This window comes from Penicillium arizonense (assembly GCF_001773325.1).
Source record: "Penicillium arizonense strain CBS 141311 chromosome Unknown PENARI_contig001, whole genome shotgun sequence".
In the NCBI taxonomy this organism is placed as follows: Eukaryota; Fungi; Ascomycota; class Eurotiomycetes; order Eurotiales; family Aspergillaceae; genus Penicillium; species Penicillium arizonense.
The window spans coordinates 1,512,394-1,531,684 of NW_019173278.1; the positions used below are offsets into that span (position 1 = coordinate 1,512,394).

Consider the following 19,291-nt stretch of genomic DNA (forward strand, 5'->3'; position numbering starts at 1 on the left):
GCCTGAATATACCCACCGATAAGCCGATAAGAAATTGACGCCTTCGGCCGATTTCGCAGCACGTGATGAGGGTTTATTCCTTCCCACCTGGGCCATCCTGTCGCATCCTCCTGGTCCTCTCGGTTAATTGCATGACATGGCTATTCCGAGGCAGAAAGTGGTTGTTGTAGGTGCTGGTCCGGTGGGATCGCTGGCGGCGCTGTACGCTGCGTCAAGAGGAGACGAGGTCGAAGTATATGAACTTCGTGGAGGTATGTTTCAAATATTCCCTGTGTCACATTCCTGTTCCTCCTAAGTTTCATGTGAGGCCACTTGGGACCAGGCAAGGAGTATGTTCGTGCCGGCTCTGGCTGGCGATGTACCATACTACTTATGGGGAACTTTGTCTCGCAAGGTCCCTGTATTAATTCCGAGGAATTCGCCTTGCTCGATCACTATTGCACTGCGCTCTTATGCCCGAGAATCCTTGCACGTTGCATGACTCAGTCGTGATATATTGCGAATTTTCCCGATCTGACTTGGACATCCGTAGATCTCCGGGACCCTACGACCGTGCCATTGAATTTCACTAAGTCGATCAATCTGGCACTGTCCGAACGTGGCATTACATCTATGCTTCATTCGGACCGGGCCGATTTGATCGACAATGTACTCCGCGAAGCGATCCCCATGCATGGCCGGATGATTCACGGCCGAGACAGCGGGGATCTGTGGGAGGCTGCACAAGCCTATGACGTTCACGGCCGGGTATGCAATCACCTGCTGACAGTAGCTTCTCTGCATGTAGAGCTTAACTAACTCTGACAAGGCCATCAATTCTATCGACCGATCAACACTTAACAATGCTCTCCTGGACGAGTTGGAAAAGGCCCCTAATGTCAAGCTGTTCTTCAACTACAAGCTGACTGGTGCGGACTTCCGCACAAACAAGGCCTGGTTTGAACGTCGAATTCCCGGCGAGACACCTATGCCCGACGATGCGGGTATCGCTGGTCGTGTGCCGGAGTATGAGGTGTCCTTTGACTACCTCATCGGCGCTGACGGAGCACACTCGGCCGCGCGCTTCCATCTCATGAAATTCGCCCGTGTCGATTACCAACAAGAATACATTGACACTCTATGGTGTGAATTCCGGATCCCACCCTCGGAAGATGGAGAATTCCGCATTTCACCGAATCATCTTCACATTTGGCCAGGGCACGAGTTCATGTTCATTGCGCTACCATCGGCAGACAAGTCATTCACCTGCACATTATTCGCACCATCCGCACACTACACATACCTGGAGACCCAACCACAGGACCTGCATGAATTCTTCGATTCTCACTTCCCCGGCGTATCACCAGAACTAATCACACCGGAAGCCCTAACTGAACAGTTCGCAGCGAACCCCCATCTACCACTGATCAGCATAAAATGCAAACCGCACCACTTCGGCGCTAGCGTCGCCATCCTCGGAGATGCAGCACACGCAGTCCTACCATTCTACGGCCAAGGATTAAATGCCGGTCTGGAAGACGTCCGCGTTCTCTTTGAGGAACTCGACAAACACGGAGTCTACGACCCCAACTCAAGCGTCTACACAAGAGGCCTGAAACGCCAGGCTGCGTTCCAAGCATATACAGACCAGCGCTGTGCCGATACGCACGCCATAAACGATCTCTCGAAAGAGAATTACCTCGAGATGCGCGCGGGCGTCAAATCACCACTCTACAAGTTGCGCAAGGCCATCGAAGAGACGATAGACCGTCATTTCCCGTTCCTTGGCTGGAAGACGCAATATGCTCGTGTTAGCTTCAGTAACCAGCGGTATTCGGAAGTTGTCCAGGCCGTTCAGCACCAGAGTGACGTGCTTGGCCTTGGTTTGAGTGGGGCGCTCGTTGCTGGTGCTGGTGCTCTGTCTATTTTGATGTGGAAGTACCCCAGGTATTTCTCGCCCGTGTGGCTGTTCCGATGCTCGCGGCATTTGGCCTGTGTTGGGTTGAGGGCTTTCCGCAATTTTACTCATATCTAAAAAGGTTGGTGAATTGGACCTGGGTTGGATTTGAAGGGACATGTGATGATATGCATGTCTCTTGGTCGTTGTGATTCAGTGGATCCCGGCTTTGTTTTCCTTTTGCACCTGTACAGCTTCTCTCCTCTATTTGTTTAGAGCACATAAATTTGATTCAAGCACTATGATAGCAGTTTTAAGGATATAGTTAAGAGGTGTATACTTACTACTTCAGGAGGAGGCTACTGTATACAAGAAGGAATGAATGAAATCTAGACAGGAAAGATCCAAATGATTTATCCAAGCCTGAACGCCTTGATTAGGCTGGTATAAACTAGCATAAATTCTTTAATCCCAATACTTGATGATACCATCCAGCCCACCAGTAACTACCTTACTAGTTTCCTGGGGATGCCAGTCCAGACAAGTAACAGCACCACCCTCCTTCCCGCCAGCCTGAATCTTATGATACAACTTGCCAGTCTTCCAATCCCAGAAGCAAACATAACCACCGCTATCACCAGAAACAATAAACTGCCCATCAGGCGAGATCTTGAGATCAATGGCATATCCAGCATTATTATGGCCACGGAAACTCTTCTTGCGGTTCTGACGGAACTTGTCTGTGGCGCCGTAGACGACGATTTGGTTGTCGCCCGACTGGAATGCGACATACTTGCCGTTGGGATGGGCTGCCGCGCGGGTAAGTGCGAACATGTATGGCTCGGCGATAAACTTGATGGGAACAGGGATTCCGTATTCCCAGGCGCGCAGTGACTTGTCGTCTGAGGTGGAGATGAATCGCCGGTTGTCGTCGACGAAGGTGATGGTGTTGATGGCTGCCAGGTGGTGGTCGTATTCTTGGACCAGCTCGCCGGACCGTGTGTCGAATTGGACGATCTTCTTGTCTGACATACCGGCCAGGAACTCATGCGAGTGTTCTGCACCGGGGTTGAAACGGACGACGTGCGGGGTCTTGCCGGTCGAGAACCGTCCGATGCACTTGCCGTATTCCGTGTCCCAGAGCTTGATTTGTTTGTCGTATGAACCGGTAAGGAAAGTCTTGCCAGATGGGTGGAAGTCGGTGTCTGAGATTGCCTTGTTGTGGCCGGAGAAGGTCCGTAGGAGCTCCCGGGAGTGATACACATCCCAGATCTTGGCCTTTCCATCGGCAGCCGACGAAAGCAGCAAGTGGCCGGAGTTCGGCATGAAACGAAGAGAAGTAATTGGCTTGGTGTGCGATTTCCAGGTCTGCACAAGCTTTTTTGGCACGTAGTTCTTGACGCTGCCAGGTTCCTTGCGCAGATCGATATCCAGATCTTGGGGAACATGCATATATGTACGGCCCTGGTAGTCGAATTCCTCCGAGCCGTGGAACTCGGTAGTCTCCTGCTTGGACAGATCACCCTCGTATTCGGTGGCTTCCTTGCTCATGGCCGGCATGGGCGCCGCGGTAGCCAAGGTCTCGTCCTCCTCAACGTATTCCTCGTCACTAGCAAGTTCACGGTCATCCTCCGCATCAACCTCGACCAAATCATACTGCTGGTCATTTTGGTATTTCGCCCAGGGTCCCAGATATGCGCCCTCGCCTTCCACAATGCTGGAATCGCCCTTCTTTTGGCGCTTTGTCCGCCAGGCTGCGGATTGACCCTTGGTCGGCTTCATCTGCACGACATCACGACCTCCAAATCGAGCCGCATTTTCAAGATCGCCGATAAACTGATCTGGTCGTGTGGGATTGCGCGTGTAGCCTAGACTCTGGAACGTGCGATGTTGCGCCGCGAACGTCGACTCGCTGATGGCCGCTTCCTCGGCGAATCCAGTCGGGACATTCTTTCGCTTGATACCATTTCCTGGACCTGAGCCTTTAAATGGGTTGACGGGGCCCTGGGAGGGACGTGTGAGATCATCGTATGTGGCGTTGAAGGTGAGGGCTTGAGAAGAGGTATTGGCGAGGGTCATCTGCATATGCGCTTGGTCCTGTAGGGTCGTTAGTCTTATCTGTTCGTAGCTATCGAGGCGCAAAGACCAATTTAATGAGGAGGAAAGGGAGAGTAGTGGGGACCAAACCTCTGTATTCACTTCTGGTGCGGCGACGACCTTGGTTGCGGCCGTCGCAGCGACGTTTGTGTCATCCTCGCTGGAGTCGTAACCAGCGCCTAATAAGGCCGACATGATGGAATTGGGGAATATGCAAGTTATGCAGCCTTCAACGCCTTGTAATAGAGTCGAGTCGAGGCGGAGTTTGGTGAAGGTGGTTGGTGAAGGATGGGAATTTTACGGGTGTCGGGAGAGCCGCGAGGTGAAGGCCGCGGAACCGTCAAGCTCTATCAACCTTATCCCGATGGTGCCTTAACTGGTCTATAGCTCCTAAATCGCGACAATATCTGCAAATTGTGCACTGCATTTGTAAAATCTATCTTTAAACCTAGGATAAAACAAGTGGAGAACCTTGGGTATCGTACGCTCTTCATTGCCAACCGCATAGGAGGTATATACAATTCACAGGCCGAAAAACTGGCTAGATCAACACAGGAAAAGAGTCAAAGACAAAAGCAAATGGCAGAAGAGGTCACATGTACCACTGCGAGTCGATAATAGTCCAAATCAACCCAGCACACCTCTCCGGCCCAAGACACTTCAAGCGAAATGCCTATTACTTCTCACCACTGCACCCCATCGCATTCTATCTCAAGACTGAAAGAAATCGTTGCTCATCCCTAATCATGACAGCTCGAAAGACAAGAAAATGGCCGTGATATACCAAGCTATATGGTGTCGTCGCTGTAATGAGGCCGCCGGGCATTTGAATGCGATACCAAGCCGAAGATAACATTCAGGGAGCACCGATTCAAGATTCCATGACAGCAGTCCATCAACAGGCGGCCCTTCTAGCCGGGACGACCATGGCGCATCGCGTGTTCGGTCTTTTCACGAAGTCAGTGACCCTCATCGCGGATCAGGGCAACGATCATGCTGTAGAGGTAGAAGAAGAACATCAGGAGGTGGAAGCCAAGCTTGATGAACGATTCCTAAAATACGAGTTTGAGTCAGTCATTGCACGGCAGATCGTCAACCAAGAAAACCGACCTTCTTGTGCACATTCAGCTTGCGGAAAATCTCGGTCGCATCTAGGAGGTGCTGGTTATCGTAGATCCTATAATTCGAAAGAGACTCGGGTTAGGCTCGGACTCGGGGTGAGAGGGGCTTGCGACCCGTGAGAGCTTCCAACGTACTTCTTCGCGTTGAACGCCACGAGGGGCAGGTTCAGCACGATGGCGAGCCAGTACCCGTTAATAACGAAGAGGAAGGTCAGGAAAGCGTGGACAGCGGCTTCGGGGATGATATAGGCATTGAGGCGGTTGCAGAGGTCGATGGGGTTGATGTAGTCGCTGGTAAAAGGGGAAGTGTCAGCTTAGATTTCGCATTTGACGTGGACCAAGATGGAATCCAAGGAAAAGAAGCTGGAGAGACTCACCATTCGAGGTCACTGTACATAATCGTGAAGAACACCTGGAGGAAGAGGTTGACGGCGTTGATCAACACCGACAACAGGTAGAGCCACGCTTCGCCGGACATGTTGGGCGCGAGTTGCACGTTCTTCGAAGAGAATGAAGAGGAGTCAATTGCTAGATAAATAGAGGAGATGAGTAAAGTGCCGACGAGAGTGGTTGGGTGGAGGTGCGGTTCGCAGAGGCCGGAATTGGAGATGTTTGTGGGGTGCCCAAGGAAGGCGGAGGAATCGCACAGAGTCAAAGTCCTGGGAGATTAGAGTTCACTCACGAATAATATCCTACTGGATAGTCAAGACAGCAGATAAAGGGAAAAGAACCTGACAGTATGAGGAGGAGACGGTGGATCGAAGCTGGAGGAAGTTGGGATTAGCGAACTGCGCTCGAGCCTGAACGGGCGGTGGGAAGTGGCCCATTAGCGTCACCCGCAAACGGGGCTGGCAACGTACTTGATAAGAGGGAAATTAAAGCTTGAAGACAGTCAAGCTGAAATAATTTGCCAATAATGATGAGAATATCTTCGAGTCGTGAATCGAGGGAGGAATGAGAACAAGCTTTGCAAGCCGAGAGATGACGTCGAACACGTGCATGTTACATCTACTTAATTACCATCTACACTTTTGAATAGAGATAAGAATGAAGACTATCCAGTGTCTATATACAAAATGACAACGTTATGGGTCATAATATACAGGGTCTCATGTACCTCTGAAGGATTAGTCTCCAACGATCTAAAGAATAGAACACGATGCAGAACATTGATACATCACAAGAAACATACTTAAGAATATCAAATGAAACAAAACAAGCAAATGATTACCGCTTCTCGACGAGTAGGAAGTGCATCGCACTGTACGCGATGATGATAAAGGCGCCAGATATCACAGCGAGTCCGATGACATCGCTCCAGTAGGCTTGTGTATCAAATCCAAAGGCACTCAAAATCGATGCTCCAGGGACTTCGATATCCAAACCGTACTTGTGATCAATAAGAGTGAGGAACGTCACTTCGTTGACGATCAAGGCCTCAAAACCATAATGGAAAATGGATAGCTGTTGGGATCATTAGTAACAGGAACTCGACTTCCAAGGTGTTTGAAGGCTTACAGTTTGCAGCCACAATGCTGATTTGGGGATTGCATCGTGATTCAGCAGGAGACCGGCGAAAAGCAAGCTGAAAAGCATGACCAGACTGCCGATGAGGTTGGCAACTCCACCATCCCGGAAAATAATACCAATGAAGAGACAAATGTTGGCCGCGGCAAGATTGAAAAGGACCAAGACAAGCAAGAAGTGGAAGAACGCGGGCCATGCCGGAATCAAGCCTGTCATAGGGTAGACGATGATGCCCATGATGATGGGAGGGATCAACCTCAGAGGAACGATATCAAATACAACCTTGGCCGCAAAGTAGGTGATCGGATGATAGTAACCATTGGCCCGCTCGCGCACGAACAAAAGCCTCTCCGAGGAGAACACATTGAGACTGGTCAGAGTGCTGAAACCAAACAAGGCCAAGATGAAGAAGAAGAGACCGAGACGATTCTGGAAGCCCGAGATGTCATCGGTGAGGCCATAGAATAGGTATCCAGATAGAACTGCAAGTAGGATTGCAATTGCGTAGTGAGTGAGCATCAACATCGGGTTTCGGTATAGATTACGCCATGTTCGCTGAGACAGGATCATAAACTGCCGGATCAGTCCAACTCGGGCATAACCCTTGGATTCTGACAACAGGGGTGTACTCGTCGAGCCGTTGGCAGCCTGGGCGTTCTGAACGGCAGACAAAATTTCGTCGTGCACGAAATGACAAACGTCAGAGTCGGCGTAACTGGCAACCAGAATGTCAAGATCACTTTGGCCGGGAGCCGGAGGAGGTAGCTGATCTGGATCATCAAGGATCTGAGGTGGAACGTTGCCCTGTTGCCGGGAAAGACGATGCCATTGTTGGTTATTCTCAGCCACGTCTAATGTAGCACTCTCATCATCCGTCTTTGGCGTCATTGGGCGTTCATTATTCTGCTTTCGAGAGTAAAGTTGGCGATCTTGTTGTTGTTTTAGAGACACCCGTCGATTGTTCTTGGGTCTCCGGCTCGTTGAGTCACTCGTGTCATCCATGCTCACATTCGAAGCACTGGCAACGGATTTGACTGCCCTCAGGCTACTAGATGCAGTCTTTGGGGGACCAGAACGTCCACTCACAGATGCTACTTCATCCGTGTATGAATGCGCAACGCTAGCATGCATAGTAAGGTCGACTAGGTAATCTGCAATATTGAATCCTGGCGGACACGAATAACCCACTTGGTCAAAGTATTGCTGACAAGAAGAAAAAGGACCAGAGTAGACAGTACGTCCCTCGGCAAGCAGAATGAGTCGATCGAAGAGAGCAACGATGTTCGAGCGCGGCTGGTGGATAGTGAAGATGACAGTGCGATTGTAGGTCTTCGCCAGGGTCACCAGACATTCGACCACGTTGAAAGCGTTGTATGCATCCAGTCCACTGGTGGGTTCATCCAAGAAGAGGATACTGGGACTAGTAACCAGTTCACAAGCGATGCCAACGCGGCGCTTCTCTCCACCAGAGATGCCACGACCTTTGCCTTCTTCCGAGCCAATCAGTTGATCCTTGATATGGTAAATACCCAGCTGCTTTTCAACTTCCAACACTCTTTGCTCCTTGGCTGCTCGGCTCATGTCCCGTGGCAGTCTGAGTAAAGCGCTAGTCAAGATGGTTTCATGGACTGTCAAAGTGGGAAGCATTGTGTCTTCTTGATCGACAAAGCCCACCATACTTTTGAAGTCGCTGTCACCAATTATCTCGCCGTTGACATAGAAATCTCCTTGTACTGTTCCCCGTTTGTTCTTTCGGGCCAGGATATCAAGAAACGAGGTCTTTCCAGCACCAGATGCTCCCATAATAGCGGTTATCTGACCTGGTGTGGATGCACCTTGAATACCTGAGAGAATCTCCTTTCCGTTGAGGATATAGGACACATTGTCCCAATACAAGGCCGCGGGTCGGTAATCCGCCAGGAGCTTGGCAGCTTCGTCATCAGAGTCATCAGAGAGAGACAGGCGAAGGTAGCTACGGCGCGCCGCGCGCCGGGACAGATACCACACCAGTAGAATGACAGCAACAACAAATAGGGAGCACCCTGCAATCACACCAGCAATGAGTGGGGTGTTGATTTTCTTCACGGGACGGGTGTACCCAGGTACACCGGTCTTGTACATGCATTCTCCGGAGTCACAAGAGAGGAAAATACTGGGATCACCAAAGACACCAGCAATCAAACCGTTCATCTGCGGTTCCGAGAAAACACTCTTCGTACCCTGGGGAGTCGATGTGGTCTCGAAGGTGGCTGGGCCCTTGATCAACTGATCCAGGAAGTCTCCAAGGTTGATAGATCCATTCTCACCGCAGAGGAAACGGCCGGGAATACACGAACATTGGAGATGCTCGCACTCATAGTGAGTGGTATTGGAGTTGTAGTCCGATTCCATGCTCCACTTGCAAGTGTCCAGACCGCAGTAGAATGACTCTTTCTGATCGACCCAGAACTGGAAGCTACAGGTTTTATCCTCGTCTTTGCAGCCGAATGTCACTTGCGGTTTGCGGCCATCGAGTTGCTTCAAGATCATATGATTGGTCACATCACACATCTGGAAGTTCTCCTTGACCGTGACACCTTGTTTGTAACACACACCTCCTTCACGGTCGGGCATCATAGCATTGCATGCATAATCAGAGTCGCAAACATTGCAGTTGATGCCCTTCCAGCCAGGCTTGCACTGGCAGGTGTCGGTAGTACGTTGCGGTCGGTTGTCGTCGTCGGCCAGCGAACCACACAGAGGAACCGAGCAGTCATCCCCTCCAAATCCAGGAGGACAGGAACATTTTCCGTTGAAGCTGTTGCACTCCGCAAAGTGCGTACAGTTGTCGTTGTTGAGCTGGCAGTTGAAGCAAGCTGGGCACTCGGGGCACCCGGGTGGTGTATCGCCGAGGGAATCGTATCGAGGGACCAAGCTAAAGTCGGAGACTCCGCTCCATTCTGCAGCCGATGCCAATAGAGGAGTCAAAGTGACGAGGGTAAAGGGCAGTGCGCGGGTCAAGCGCATCTTGGGGAAAGGATGGAGGCAGCCCTGATGCGCGATACCAGCAACCAGAAAAAGGAACGCGGAAGCTGATCACCGAATAGATCAGAATAAGCTATCAGACACGGACATCCATAAAGGTGAGGTGTAAAGAAGTACAAGTATGGTTGAAGGTCGGAGGCGGAGTGGAGAGGTGAGATTGGCCCCAACGATGACGCGGGCGGAGAGAGGCTGGGCTGCATGGACGCCAGGAACCCGCGACTTAGGTGACACTCTTATGCACGATTAACCCTGTGATTATGAAGGGGATGTCTTATTATGTTGCTAATTAACAGAAGTTTTATGGTCTTTCTCACATCTGTGTCCTTATTCGTAGTCATAGCTAACACTATCTTGGCCTCAATGCGGGGAACACGTGATGCTCGGAGAAGCTACCATAGAATTGGTCCCAGTACACACCAACCCGGACAAGCGAGACAAAAGTCTTAGGATAAGTCTGGACAGCTTTGAGCCTGGAAGCTCTTTGATCATATCCCCTGAATCTCAGTGTACCCACGACCAGACGCCACCATGGTCAAAATCGAGGCCTTCGCAGTTGAACAGGTACCTCCCCGCATTACTCGATTATTCGGTGGCACTCCTCTGTTTCTCACTGTGATGTGAGAAAAGTGACAATTGTTGACCAGAGTACAGTGGATGGACAAGTATGAGACCATTGCCAAGTATAACGCCGCCGAGACCTGTTGTGCATCCATCTCCGTCGACGATCTCCGCGCGTTGTCCGAGGACAAGGAGTCCAACCCTTTGACCGAGCTTCAATCTACCAAACTCACATATGGAGCAATCCGTGGTTCAGATAAGCTGCGCACCACTCTTGCCAATCTGTATTCCGCGAAGACACCCGCCCAGTTACCAAAGGATAACGTCTTGATAACTGCTGGCGCAATCCAAGCAAACTTCTTGTTGCTGTATACATTAATTGGCCCAGGTGACCATGTAATCTGCCATTACCCAACATATCAACAACTCTACTCTGTGCCTGCATCATTGGGAGCAGAGGTCAGTTTGTGGAAGTCCAAAGAGGCCGATGGGTGGCAATTGGATCTCGAAGAGCTGAAAAGCCTTATTCGTCCCAACACTAAGCTGATTATTATCAAGTATGATATCCTCTCGCACAGTCCATATCATATGTCTAGCTAACAATAATTTTTTTCATAGCAACCCGCAAAACCCAACTGGGGCCATCATCCCACGCGAGACTCTCGAGCAATTGGTAGATATCGCGCGTGAGAAGTCTATCATAATTCATGCCGACGAAGTGTATCGTCCAGTCTTTCACGGAATTACTCCCATGGACTCTAAGTTCCCGCCTTCTCTTATCTCGCTCGGATACGAACGCACAGTGGTGACAGGATCGGTTTCCAAAGCCTACAGCCTGGCGGGGTTGCGGGTTGGCTGGATTGCCTCGCGCGATAGGTCGATTATTGAAAACTGTGCTGATTCACGCGATTACACGACTATCTCAGTCGGTCAGATTGACGACGCGATTGCCAGTTTCGCACTATCACCAGATTGCATTCACAATCTTTTGAAGCGAAATATCGACTTGGCCCGAACCAATCTTGCGATCTTGGAGAAGTTTATTGAAGACCATCGGTGGGCTTGTGATTGGGTCAAGCCACAGGCAGGAACCACTGCATTTGTGCGCTTCAACAAAATGGGAAAGCCTGTAGATGATGTTGCTTTCTGCGAGATGGTACTGGAACAAACCGGTGTGATGCTCGTGCCCGGAAGCCTTTGCTTTGGTGGCAGAGAAGATTTCAAGGGCTATGTTCGTATTGGGTTTGTTCCTGAAACAGAAGTTTTGGAAAAGGGCTTGGAGGCATTGCGCGTGTTTATGGAGGATGGATATGAGGAGGTTCCGGTAGTGAAGAAGTTAGCCCTGAGATGATGCCCTACACAATGACGCGCCGTGTAAAGAGACTCACATCATAATGCATTCCTCCATATACTATACTGCAATGCACTTAACTCGATCAGTCAAGGCATTCTCTATGAACATGACTCGCATCCAGGTTTAAAACCTGCTTTTCTCACCCACAACCCAAACTATTTCATCAAGTGAAGCTGCTTCCTGGTGTGGTCGGGTCTAAGATTTCATCGTGGATACAAATGAGCCCACAGAGCTCTCTCCAAATTCGGTGGTATCATGGCCCCAACCCTGGACTTACCTGGGTGCGGTTTTTCCTGTTTATCGGTCCTTGCTCTCGCCCCTCTCTCCCAGTTCTCAATATTTGGGATGGCTTTAAGCGTGGAAAGTGGTTTACTACCCGTATTTATTTGTTTCTGGGTTGTAGGGTTGTCCGATTGGCACTGTTGCGGTGTGGGACAATTCTATCGGGGTCATAGGAAGAAGGGGCCGTAGGAAGGCAAGACAACGGGCAGAGCATCTTAACACGGCGGTGGATTCGTTATGAACCTTGAAAACCGCAGCCCTTCGGCAGGGATCTTCCAGGTCCGGAGAATATGTGCCATCTGCTCTCCAACTTTGGCAATATCATCCTCGAGCTTTTGAGCAAATGTAGCCTGCTCAACTTGGCTTGGAACCCGCGGCGCTTTCTGCTCCTGTTTCCTGGAAGCTCTGGATCGCGCTTAAAGAAGCCATACGCCCAGATTTTATGCAGGGGTGCACGAGGCCGTTCTGAGCAATGACAAATTACTCCATTCGCAGCACCTTGAACTTCTTGTACGGTCGGCGTCGCCATAAATGCATCTTCAACACGGATTAAACTACATAAGGCACTTTCCTGGTATATGTTTAATTTATTGTTGGTGCCGGAGCGGCCATGTCGAGGTCCGTGGCCCTTGAATCTTCGACCCAAGGCGACGTCACAAACCTTGAATTCCTTTGCCAATTTGCGCCTTGTATCGCCAGCCCGATGATGGAATTATAGCATTCTGAAGTCGAGATTCTTCTTCAGAGCTTAGGTCCGGCATTGTGGGGGCGAGTTATGCAGGGTTCAAAATGGAGATCAAAGGGAAATAAAAGGAGAGGTACCAAAGTGTTCGATAGAGCTTAGGCGATGACGTATGATCAACAAGCTCATTGGGATCCACTTCATAGATTTATACATCACATCCTCTTGGCGGATAGGAAATGGACTCAATATATGATCAAAATTAGGGACGTATAGGACTAAAACTGGCTGAATTGGGCATAGGGTTCCAACCAGCCCTTTGGAAGTTGAGTGATGCATTCCTGAGGTAAGGCTTCAATGTTAGGTACCCTGAATATGGTGAAATCGTGTAAAGTGAAGAAAGACGTCGCTTCTCTCGAGGGCATAAAAAAAACCCCCAAGCTAAAAGCGTAACGTTGGCTTGAATGCATAGAATTCATAGAACGTGCACTAAATATGCCGAGTTATGTCATCGGTGCCGTGCCGAGGCAACTTCCCAATCTAACCCAGCTCACCTTTATAACCTCTCTCTCCTCCCTGCGTCCCGAGGTGTCCACTTAGTTTGTGCCTCTAATGGACTTTTTTGGCCCTCAAAGGTGTCAAGCGAAAAACACCGACACAGCGCTCCTTTCCCTAGCCACGCGTACGCCACATCTCAGACTGGGACCCGCGACTTCGCCTACGAGTTCTCTCTACCCCTCTACCACTCATCGTAGTCTCCTTCTCTAAGTCCCATCCTAGGCACCATTCACAATGTTGCCTTCGCTTCCCGGTGAGTTACGGCTTGTTTGGTAACACAGTACCCGCTAACAAGCTACACTTATGCGCAGACATTCCCTTGGGTCTTGCCCTGCCTGCCGTGGCGACAACGCTGGCATATTTGAATGCAAAGTTTTCACTCTCCTACGATATCAATATGATTAGATCGCTTTTCAAGATGAGCATGAAGCTACGCTTTGCTGAACGTGGGGACCGCCTGAACCTCTTCTACACATTGGAAGCCTATGCGCTTGCCCCCGCAACTGCCAATAGCCCTTTTATTGTCTACAATGGAAAAACATGGACTTTCCACGAGACATATCTTATGGCGCTGCGTTACGGATCCTGGTTCAAGAAGATCCATGGCGTTAAGGGCAAGGACATTGTCGCTATCGACTTCATGAACTCGTCCACATTCCTCTTCATGTTGCTTGGACTTTGGAGCATTGGGGCAGTTCCAGCGCTCATCAACTATAACCTGGCTGGCAAGCCGCTCACCCACTCGATACGGGTATCCACCGCAAAGCTCCTGATCGTTGATCCGGATGTTAGTCATTGCTTCCCGGCTGAGCAGCAGAAGGTTTTGACTTCACCGGGCTTCCGGGACGACAAGAGCTCGGTCGAAATCGTATTCCACACCCCAGAGCTAGAAGCACAAATAATGTCATTGGAAGTTACCCGGGAAGATGACAAGGTGCGCAACGGTTTGACTCCCCGCGACATGGCTATGTTGATCTACACGAGTGGCACCACTGGACTTCCGAAACCCGCCATTGTCAGTTGGAAGAAGTGCTGGTCTGGCAGTGGATTCATCACAAGTTGGATGGGTGTAACCCCTTCGGACAAGTTCTTCACATGCATGCCTCTCTACCATAGTTCTGCTGCGGTGCTTGGTTTCGTTACTTGCTTGATGAGTGGATCGACTCTGATCCTTGGTCGCCGGTTCTCAGCGCGTAACTTCATGAAGGAGGCCCGTGAGAATGACGCCACAATCATTCAATATGTGGGCGAAACACTACGTTATCTCTTGGGCGTGGCCCCTGAAATAGATCCGGTCACTGGCGAGGACCTTGACAAGAAACACAATATCCGGTTAGCATTTGGAAATGGTTTGCGCCCTGACATCTGGAACCGCTTCAAAGAGCGCTTCAACGTCCCTACCATCGCCGAGTTCTATGCAGCTACGGAAGGCACTGCGGGTTCATGGAACATCTCGTCCAACGATTTCTCCGCAGGCGCCATCGGCCGAAACGGCGCCATCGGAAACATCGTTTTCGGCCGTTCAACTGCCATTGTGGATGTTGATCATGAGACCCAGGAGCCTTGGCGTGACCCGAAGACTGGTCTCTGCAAGAGGGTCCCACGAGGTGACCCTGGCGAGTTGCTATTCGCAATCGATGCAAAAGATCCCACCGCAGCTTTCCAGGGCTACTTTGGAAACAAGAAGGCCACAGAAAGTAAGATAATCCGTGATGTGATCAAGAAGGGCGATGCCTACTTCCGAAGCGGTGACATGGTTCGATGGGATAGAGATGGCCGTTGGTTCTTCTCTGACAGACTGGGTGATACATTCCGATGGAAGAGCGAGAATGTGTCTACTGGCGAGGTCTCAGAGGTCTTAGGTGTCCATCCCGAAGTGTACGAAGCCAACGTCTATGGTGTAGCACTTCCAAACCACGATGGCCGTGCCGGATGTGCAGCCATAGTATTCAAGCAACAAATGGCTAGCGGCAATCTCTCTGATCCTGCACTTGAGCCATCAAGCGAGGTACTCGCCAGCTTGGCTGCTCATGCCCTCAAGAACCTACCTCGATTCGCGGCTCCCTTGTTCCTGCGTGTCACACCTGAGATGCAGTCAACTGGCAACAACAAGCAGCAGAAACACGTCCTGCGGACTGAAGGTGTGGATCCAACCCTTGTCTCGAAGAAGGACCTGATCTATTGGCTTCAAGGTGACACCTATGTTCCCTTTGGACAGAGGGACTGGGACCGCATGAATGGTGGCCAAGTTCGACTTTGATTCTCCTGGTTTTTCTTGACTTGTTCCTCTTTCTCATCTCCGTTTCATCATTCCTAGAGCACATCGTATATTTGCCTTTACCTCCTAGATACCCTCGACAGCCCTCAATTCATCAATTTGTACACGCCTCTTTGTTGTCGTTGGTTTAGTCTAAATAAAGTTTTATGTAAGACAATAATCCACGGCACTGCACTGGCCCATCACCGCGATCGGGGCTAGCGCCTTGGGGTTAACTTAAACTCTATCATTTAGAATGCGTCGCTAGTTCCACTTCTACTTGATTTTCGATCCCATTCACCCATTCACCCACTCATAGCACTTCTAAATCGGAATAACAGCCCTTGGAGCAGACATTCAAGATGGCCTACGACCGCGAGGAATTTGCCGCTGTCGTGACCTTGTTCTACCACTCCCTTGAAATACTAAACATGAAGGATCACAACAAGATTCAAATTATGAGCGAATAGCCAAATATAGTAGCATCATACATCCGCGGTAAATAATGCCACAACACCGTTAGCCAGGCAAGTATTTGTACTCAGAAAGGCTCCTTGGAATTGCGAGAAATGTTCCCAATGATCGCATCAAGTGCATTCTTCAAAGCAACCCATGCTTCGGGACTTGTTGAGCCCTGGTGATTCTTAAACATACCAAGTGCAAGCCCTTCCTCGCGGATGTTTTCATACTCAGTCTCCCTTTGACGAAGAGTGTATATCAACATTTTGATAGAGTGTATCTTGTCCGTGTGCTTTATCTCTAAAGCCTGTTTGTAGTCCATCTGCCAGGTCGCACATGGGTTGAATAACGAATGAATTATCTGACGCAGAGTGATCTGCAACCCGATTCTCTCTTTTTCTTTAACCCAGCCCCACTTGGCGGGATGAAACCCTTGAACGACATATGTGAAATGGGCTCCAAAGTAAGCTCCAGATACACTTTGCAACTTAGCACCGTCCATCGATGAGCGTAGCTTCTGAGTATCATTGTGTTCGAACTGACCCCAGCGTACTTTCTTGGTAGGTTTCCAGCATTGACAAGAGAGAATTATAGGCGGTTTGAACTCTTGAATAAAATCAAGTGTCAGCTGGAACATATCTTTGATATATTTTGCTCGCTCGTTGGGGTGCTGATCTAGCCATTCGTCGGTCAACAGAGGGAATAGATCGATGATTATGATGTCGTCTAGTTCAAGTCCGATTTCATTGAGGGTGGCTTGAATCCAACGTAGGGTTTTCGTTTTCCTGACCATCTCATTGTATTCAAGATGGTCATTCTTTGGATTCTGGAGCAAGATACACGGGAAATTTCGAACGCCGCATATCAGTCTTCGAAAGTTTTTAAATCGGTGTTCTGGCCATTCATTTTCCTGGCAGATGCTTTCGACTTTGGTGAAGAATGGATGAGATGGATCGATACGATCGAGGGCCCGCTGGGAGTTGAGGTTAGGCTGAAGTGACCTTTTGAAAAGCTGGTCTAGTGGGCATTGTATGGATGGTGAAACTTTGAGGGAAGGGCCCGGTTGGCTGCTAGTAGGTCTTCCTGATTCACTTGGGTTCTCTTGCAACATCAAGCTATTGAAGTCGCCGCTGAGACCCTCTTCTGTATCGTTGATCATATTGACTGGATGTTCAAAGTTATCACTCGGTGAAAAACGAGACGCGTGAAATATAGAGGCTTAGAGGTTCAGAAATTGTTAGGAAAGTCAGCTGGGGAAAGAGAAAAACGGGACGCGAGATGCGTCTTATAGTCTTATTGTAATCTAATATATAACGGCTGTTCAATCATTTCAGTGTTGGTATCTCGGACTTGCCAGCTTCCAGACGTTTGGGTGTCTAAGCAAAGCGCAGTCAATCTGGAGGCTGAGCCTCCATGGTCGAAAGGTACAAGCAGTGCCAAAATATACGAAACATGCTCTGTGGTGAATGAACCAACAACGGTGTTGGGAGACCAATGAGACTCAGCTCATGAAGGCAACAGTTGGTTATCTATTAAGTTAATTCTGTCATAGGCAGTCATCTGCACGATTAATAGTTCAGTGACCCTACGATCACGGCCGAAGTCTATTGTATCTGTTGGGAGGCACGAGGCAGACTCGTGTGGCTGATTTCACGCGTCGGGAGCAGCTTGCAGTTCAGGGCTGATGTGACGGGGCTAATAGGAGGGCAAGGGCGCTAAACTCTCCCTCAAAAAAAGTATAAAATAAAATAAAATAAAATAAAAAGGAAACTAACAAGAGGCTCCTTTAGCGTGTGGCTGATAGTTAAATCGGGTGAAACGCAGAGTATGGGTTACTGTGCTGCCTGGTGATTCTCAAATAGCGCACTCACCATTTCTATAGCGCACTCACCCCTCTCACCCCAGGTCGCGCGACGCTAAAGCGGCGCTCACCCATTTCTCACCCGGGCGACACCCACCCGAATACTGGCCGCGCATGAGCCACACGCCATAGTTAGGTCTGATCTATACAGCCCATGTAATTCTACGTCCTATTCGACAATGAGTTTTCGACTCACACCGTCTTGGCAGTTGTGCATCGGCTGAGGTTCATCAATCATTACGACCGTATCGTTCTCTTAGACGCCGGTTCAATGATCGAATCCGATTCGACCAAGGCACTGATGTCAACGGATTCACATTTCAAGAGACTTCATGACTCTGGAATCTTGTGGAGATCAACACTTTGAAATTGATATCTAGGGCTAGTAGGTCTTATAAATAGCAATTTGCAGTTAAGTGATAAGATAAGGTCGTGGTTGTTAGGATATAAATACAGGATACATCGCATTTACTATGTGTTTTGGGGGTGGTTACTTGCTTATAATGGCCATCCCCTTACCGATTACGTTAGGTATTTTTCTAACAGGGAACATGGGATCGTGAGTTAGAGTCTATAAACTAGCTCAAGGATTTAATGTCTCGGAGCTACTCAGAGGGAAGATGATTTCATATAGGATATACTATATCATTGCGGACAATCTGGAGAATGTGATCTTGGAGTAAGAAATAAACATTGAAAAACTTTTGTAGACTAGCAACCTTTCAATCGCAGCTCAAGAACTGTCTCACGTTAATGATAAAAAAAGACTGGGGGTTGGAAGAAAGAACGAAGGGAACTTAAGACACTTACAACTGGAGATGGCCGCCCCTATTTGCGATCCGTTCCTTTAGATTTACGTCTCTCCCAGAAAAATCACCGCGGAAATCTCCTTCAAGCTCGGCGCGTAGTATAGGCTCTCTTGTTTGCTGTTCATAAGCAAACCTTATGCTGCCCGGACGAGCTCGTCTGGTAAAGTCATGCCCGCCCCAGATAAAATTGCCTGATATGGTGTTAGCACCACCCCTTCCACAAGGCTAGAAGGAGGATCTTACCGTGCTCATCTCCAAGGCAACCATCGAGGCTCATTTCGCTATAAGTGTAGTCCCATTCATTGTTATTATACCGACATTGGCCAGATAGGATGGTTTCACCCCAAGGGGTTTCCTGGATGCGAAGGTCTTTCGTTCCATTCATAATTGAAAGATTGTTGAGTATAGAAGGTTCCGATTTAAAATTATCGTTAAGGCTTATGATACTCCAACCATGGGCTAATGCAGATTTTATAGCAACGAGATACGCCGAAGCCTCCACATGCAGTATTGAAAATCATCTTCGAAAGGGTACTTTTGTCTTTGTCTATGACTACGTGGCTTTAGATGCAACTCGTGATGACGATATATCTATACTGCATCAGACCCGGACTAATCTAGGCCGTTAGATAAAGTGTGTTAAGTGGAAACTATCTGCTAATCCGACTGGACAGCCATGGAGCATTGCTTCGGATACTTAGTATTTATATATTTCTGTTTGAGCAACTACCTAAAGCGCCGAAACGAAAAGCCTATATTCATTTGATACATGGATCGCTCAAGCCTGGCGTTATGCTTAATCAGAACCGTTCCAAGAAGAGTCTCG

General features: G+C 49.2%; 8 protein-coding genes across 8 annotated transcripts; 3 read left to right on the top strand and 5 right to left on the bottom strand.

Moving 5' to 3' along the window:
• Positions 1–136: 136 nt before the first annotated feature.
• Positions 137–2,014, top strand: bna4 (kynurenine 3-monooxygenase; the record flags this gene model as incomplete). The annotated part of the gene is made up of 3 exons (XM_022626827.1): positions 137–251; positions 533–747; positions 809–2,014. The coding sequence occupies 3 exons, from the start codon at positions 137–139 to the stop codon at positions 2,012–2,014; spliced, it is 1,536 nt and encodes a 511-aa protein (XP_022493840.1).
• Positions 2,015–2,341: 327 nt separating this feature from the next.
• PENARI_c001G12230 (WD40 repeat domain-containing protein) lies at positions 2,342–4,168 on the bottom strand (the record flags this gene model as incomplete). Its single annotated transcript, XM_022627092.1, has 2 exons — positions 2,342–3,973; positions 4,064–4,168. 2 exons carry the CDS (start codon positions 4,166–4,168, stop codon positions 2,342–2,344), a joined length of 1,737 nt encoding a protein of 578 aa, XP_022493188.1.
• Positions 4,169–4,932: 764 nt separating this feature from the next.
• PENARI_c001G11643 (cornichon family protein) lies at positions 4,933–5,572 on the bottom strand (the record flags this gene model as incomplete). The annotated part of the gene is made up of 4 exons (XM_022627041.1): positions 4,933–5,025; positions 5,084–5,150; positions 5,230–5,385; positions 5,472–5,572. The coding sequence occupies 4 exons, from the start codon at positions 5,570–5,572 to the stop codon at positions 4,933–4,935; spliced, it is 417 nt and encodes a 138-aa protein (XP_022493244.1).
• A 749-nt stretch (positions 5,573–6,321) lies between these two features.
• PENARI_c001G06112 (putative ATP-dependent permease ADP1) lies at positions 6,322–9,627 on the bottom strand (the record flags this gene model as incomplete). The annotated part of the gene is made up of 2 exons (XM_022626616.1): positions 6,322–6,558; positions 6,613–9,627. 2 exons carry the CDS (start codon positions 9,625–9,627, stop codon positions 6,322–6,324), a joined length of 3,252 nt encoding a protein of 1,083 aa, XP_022493721.1.
• Positions 9,628–10,173: 546 nt separating this feature from the next.
• PENARI_c001G01222 (uncharacterized protein) lies at positions 10,174–11,554 on the top strand (the record flags this gene model as incomplete). Its single annotated transcript, XM_022626219.1, has 3 exons — positions 10,174–10,206; positions 10,297–10,760; positions 10,822–11,554. The coding sequence occupies 3 exons, from the start codon at positions 10,174–10,176 to the stop codon at positions 11,552–11,554; spliced, it is 1,230 nt and encodes a 409-aa protein (XP_022494028.1).
• A 1,759-nt stretch (positions 11,555–13,313) lies between these two features.
• PENARI_c001G07469 (uncharacterized protein) lies at positions 13,314–15,339 on the top strand (the record flags this gene model as incomplete). Its single annotated transcript, XM_022626717.1, has 2 exons — positions 13,314–13,332; positions 13,391–15,339. 2 exons carry the CDS (start codon positions 13,314–13,316, stop codon positions 15,337–15,339), a joined length of 1,968 nt encoding a protein of 655 aa, XP_022493577.1.
• Positions 15,340–15,877: 538 nt separating this feature from the next.
• On the bottom strand, positions 15,878–16,954 carry PENARI_c001G10137 (uncharacterized protein; the record flags this gene model as incomplete). Its single annotated transcript, XM_022626926.1, has 1 exon — positions 15,878–16,954. One exon carries the CDS (start codon positions 16,952–16,954, stop codon positions 15,878–15,880), a length of 1,077 nt encoding a protein of 358 aa, XP_022493133.1.
• Positions 16,955–18,462: 1,508 nt separating this feature from the next.
• On the bottom strand, positions 18,463–18,850 carry PENARI_c001G04740 (CVNH domain-containing protein; the record flags this gene model as incomplete). Its single annotated transcript, XM_022626483.1, has 2 exons — positions 18,463–18,656; positions 18,709–18,850. 2 exons carry the CDS (start codon positions 18,848–18,850, stop codon positions 18,463–18,465), a joined length of 336 nt encoding a protein of 111 aa, XP_022493366.1.
• Between the last annotated feature and the right edge of the window lie 441 nt (positions 18,851–19,291).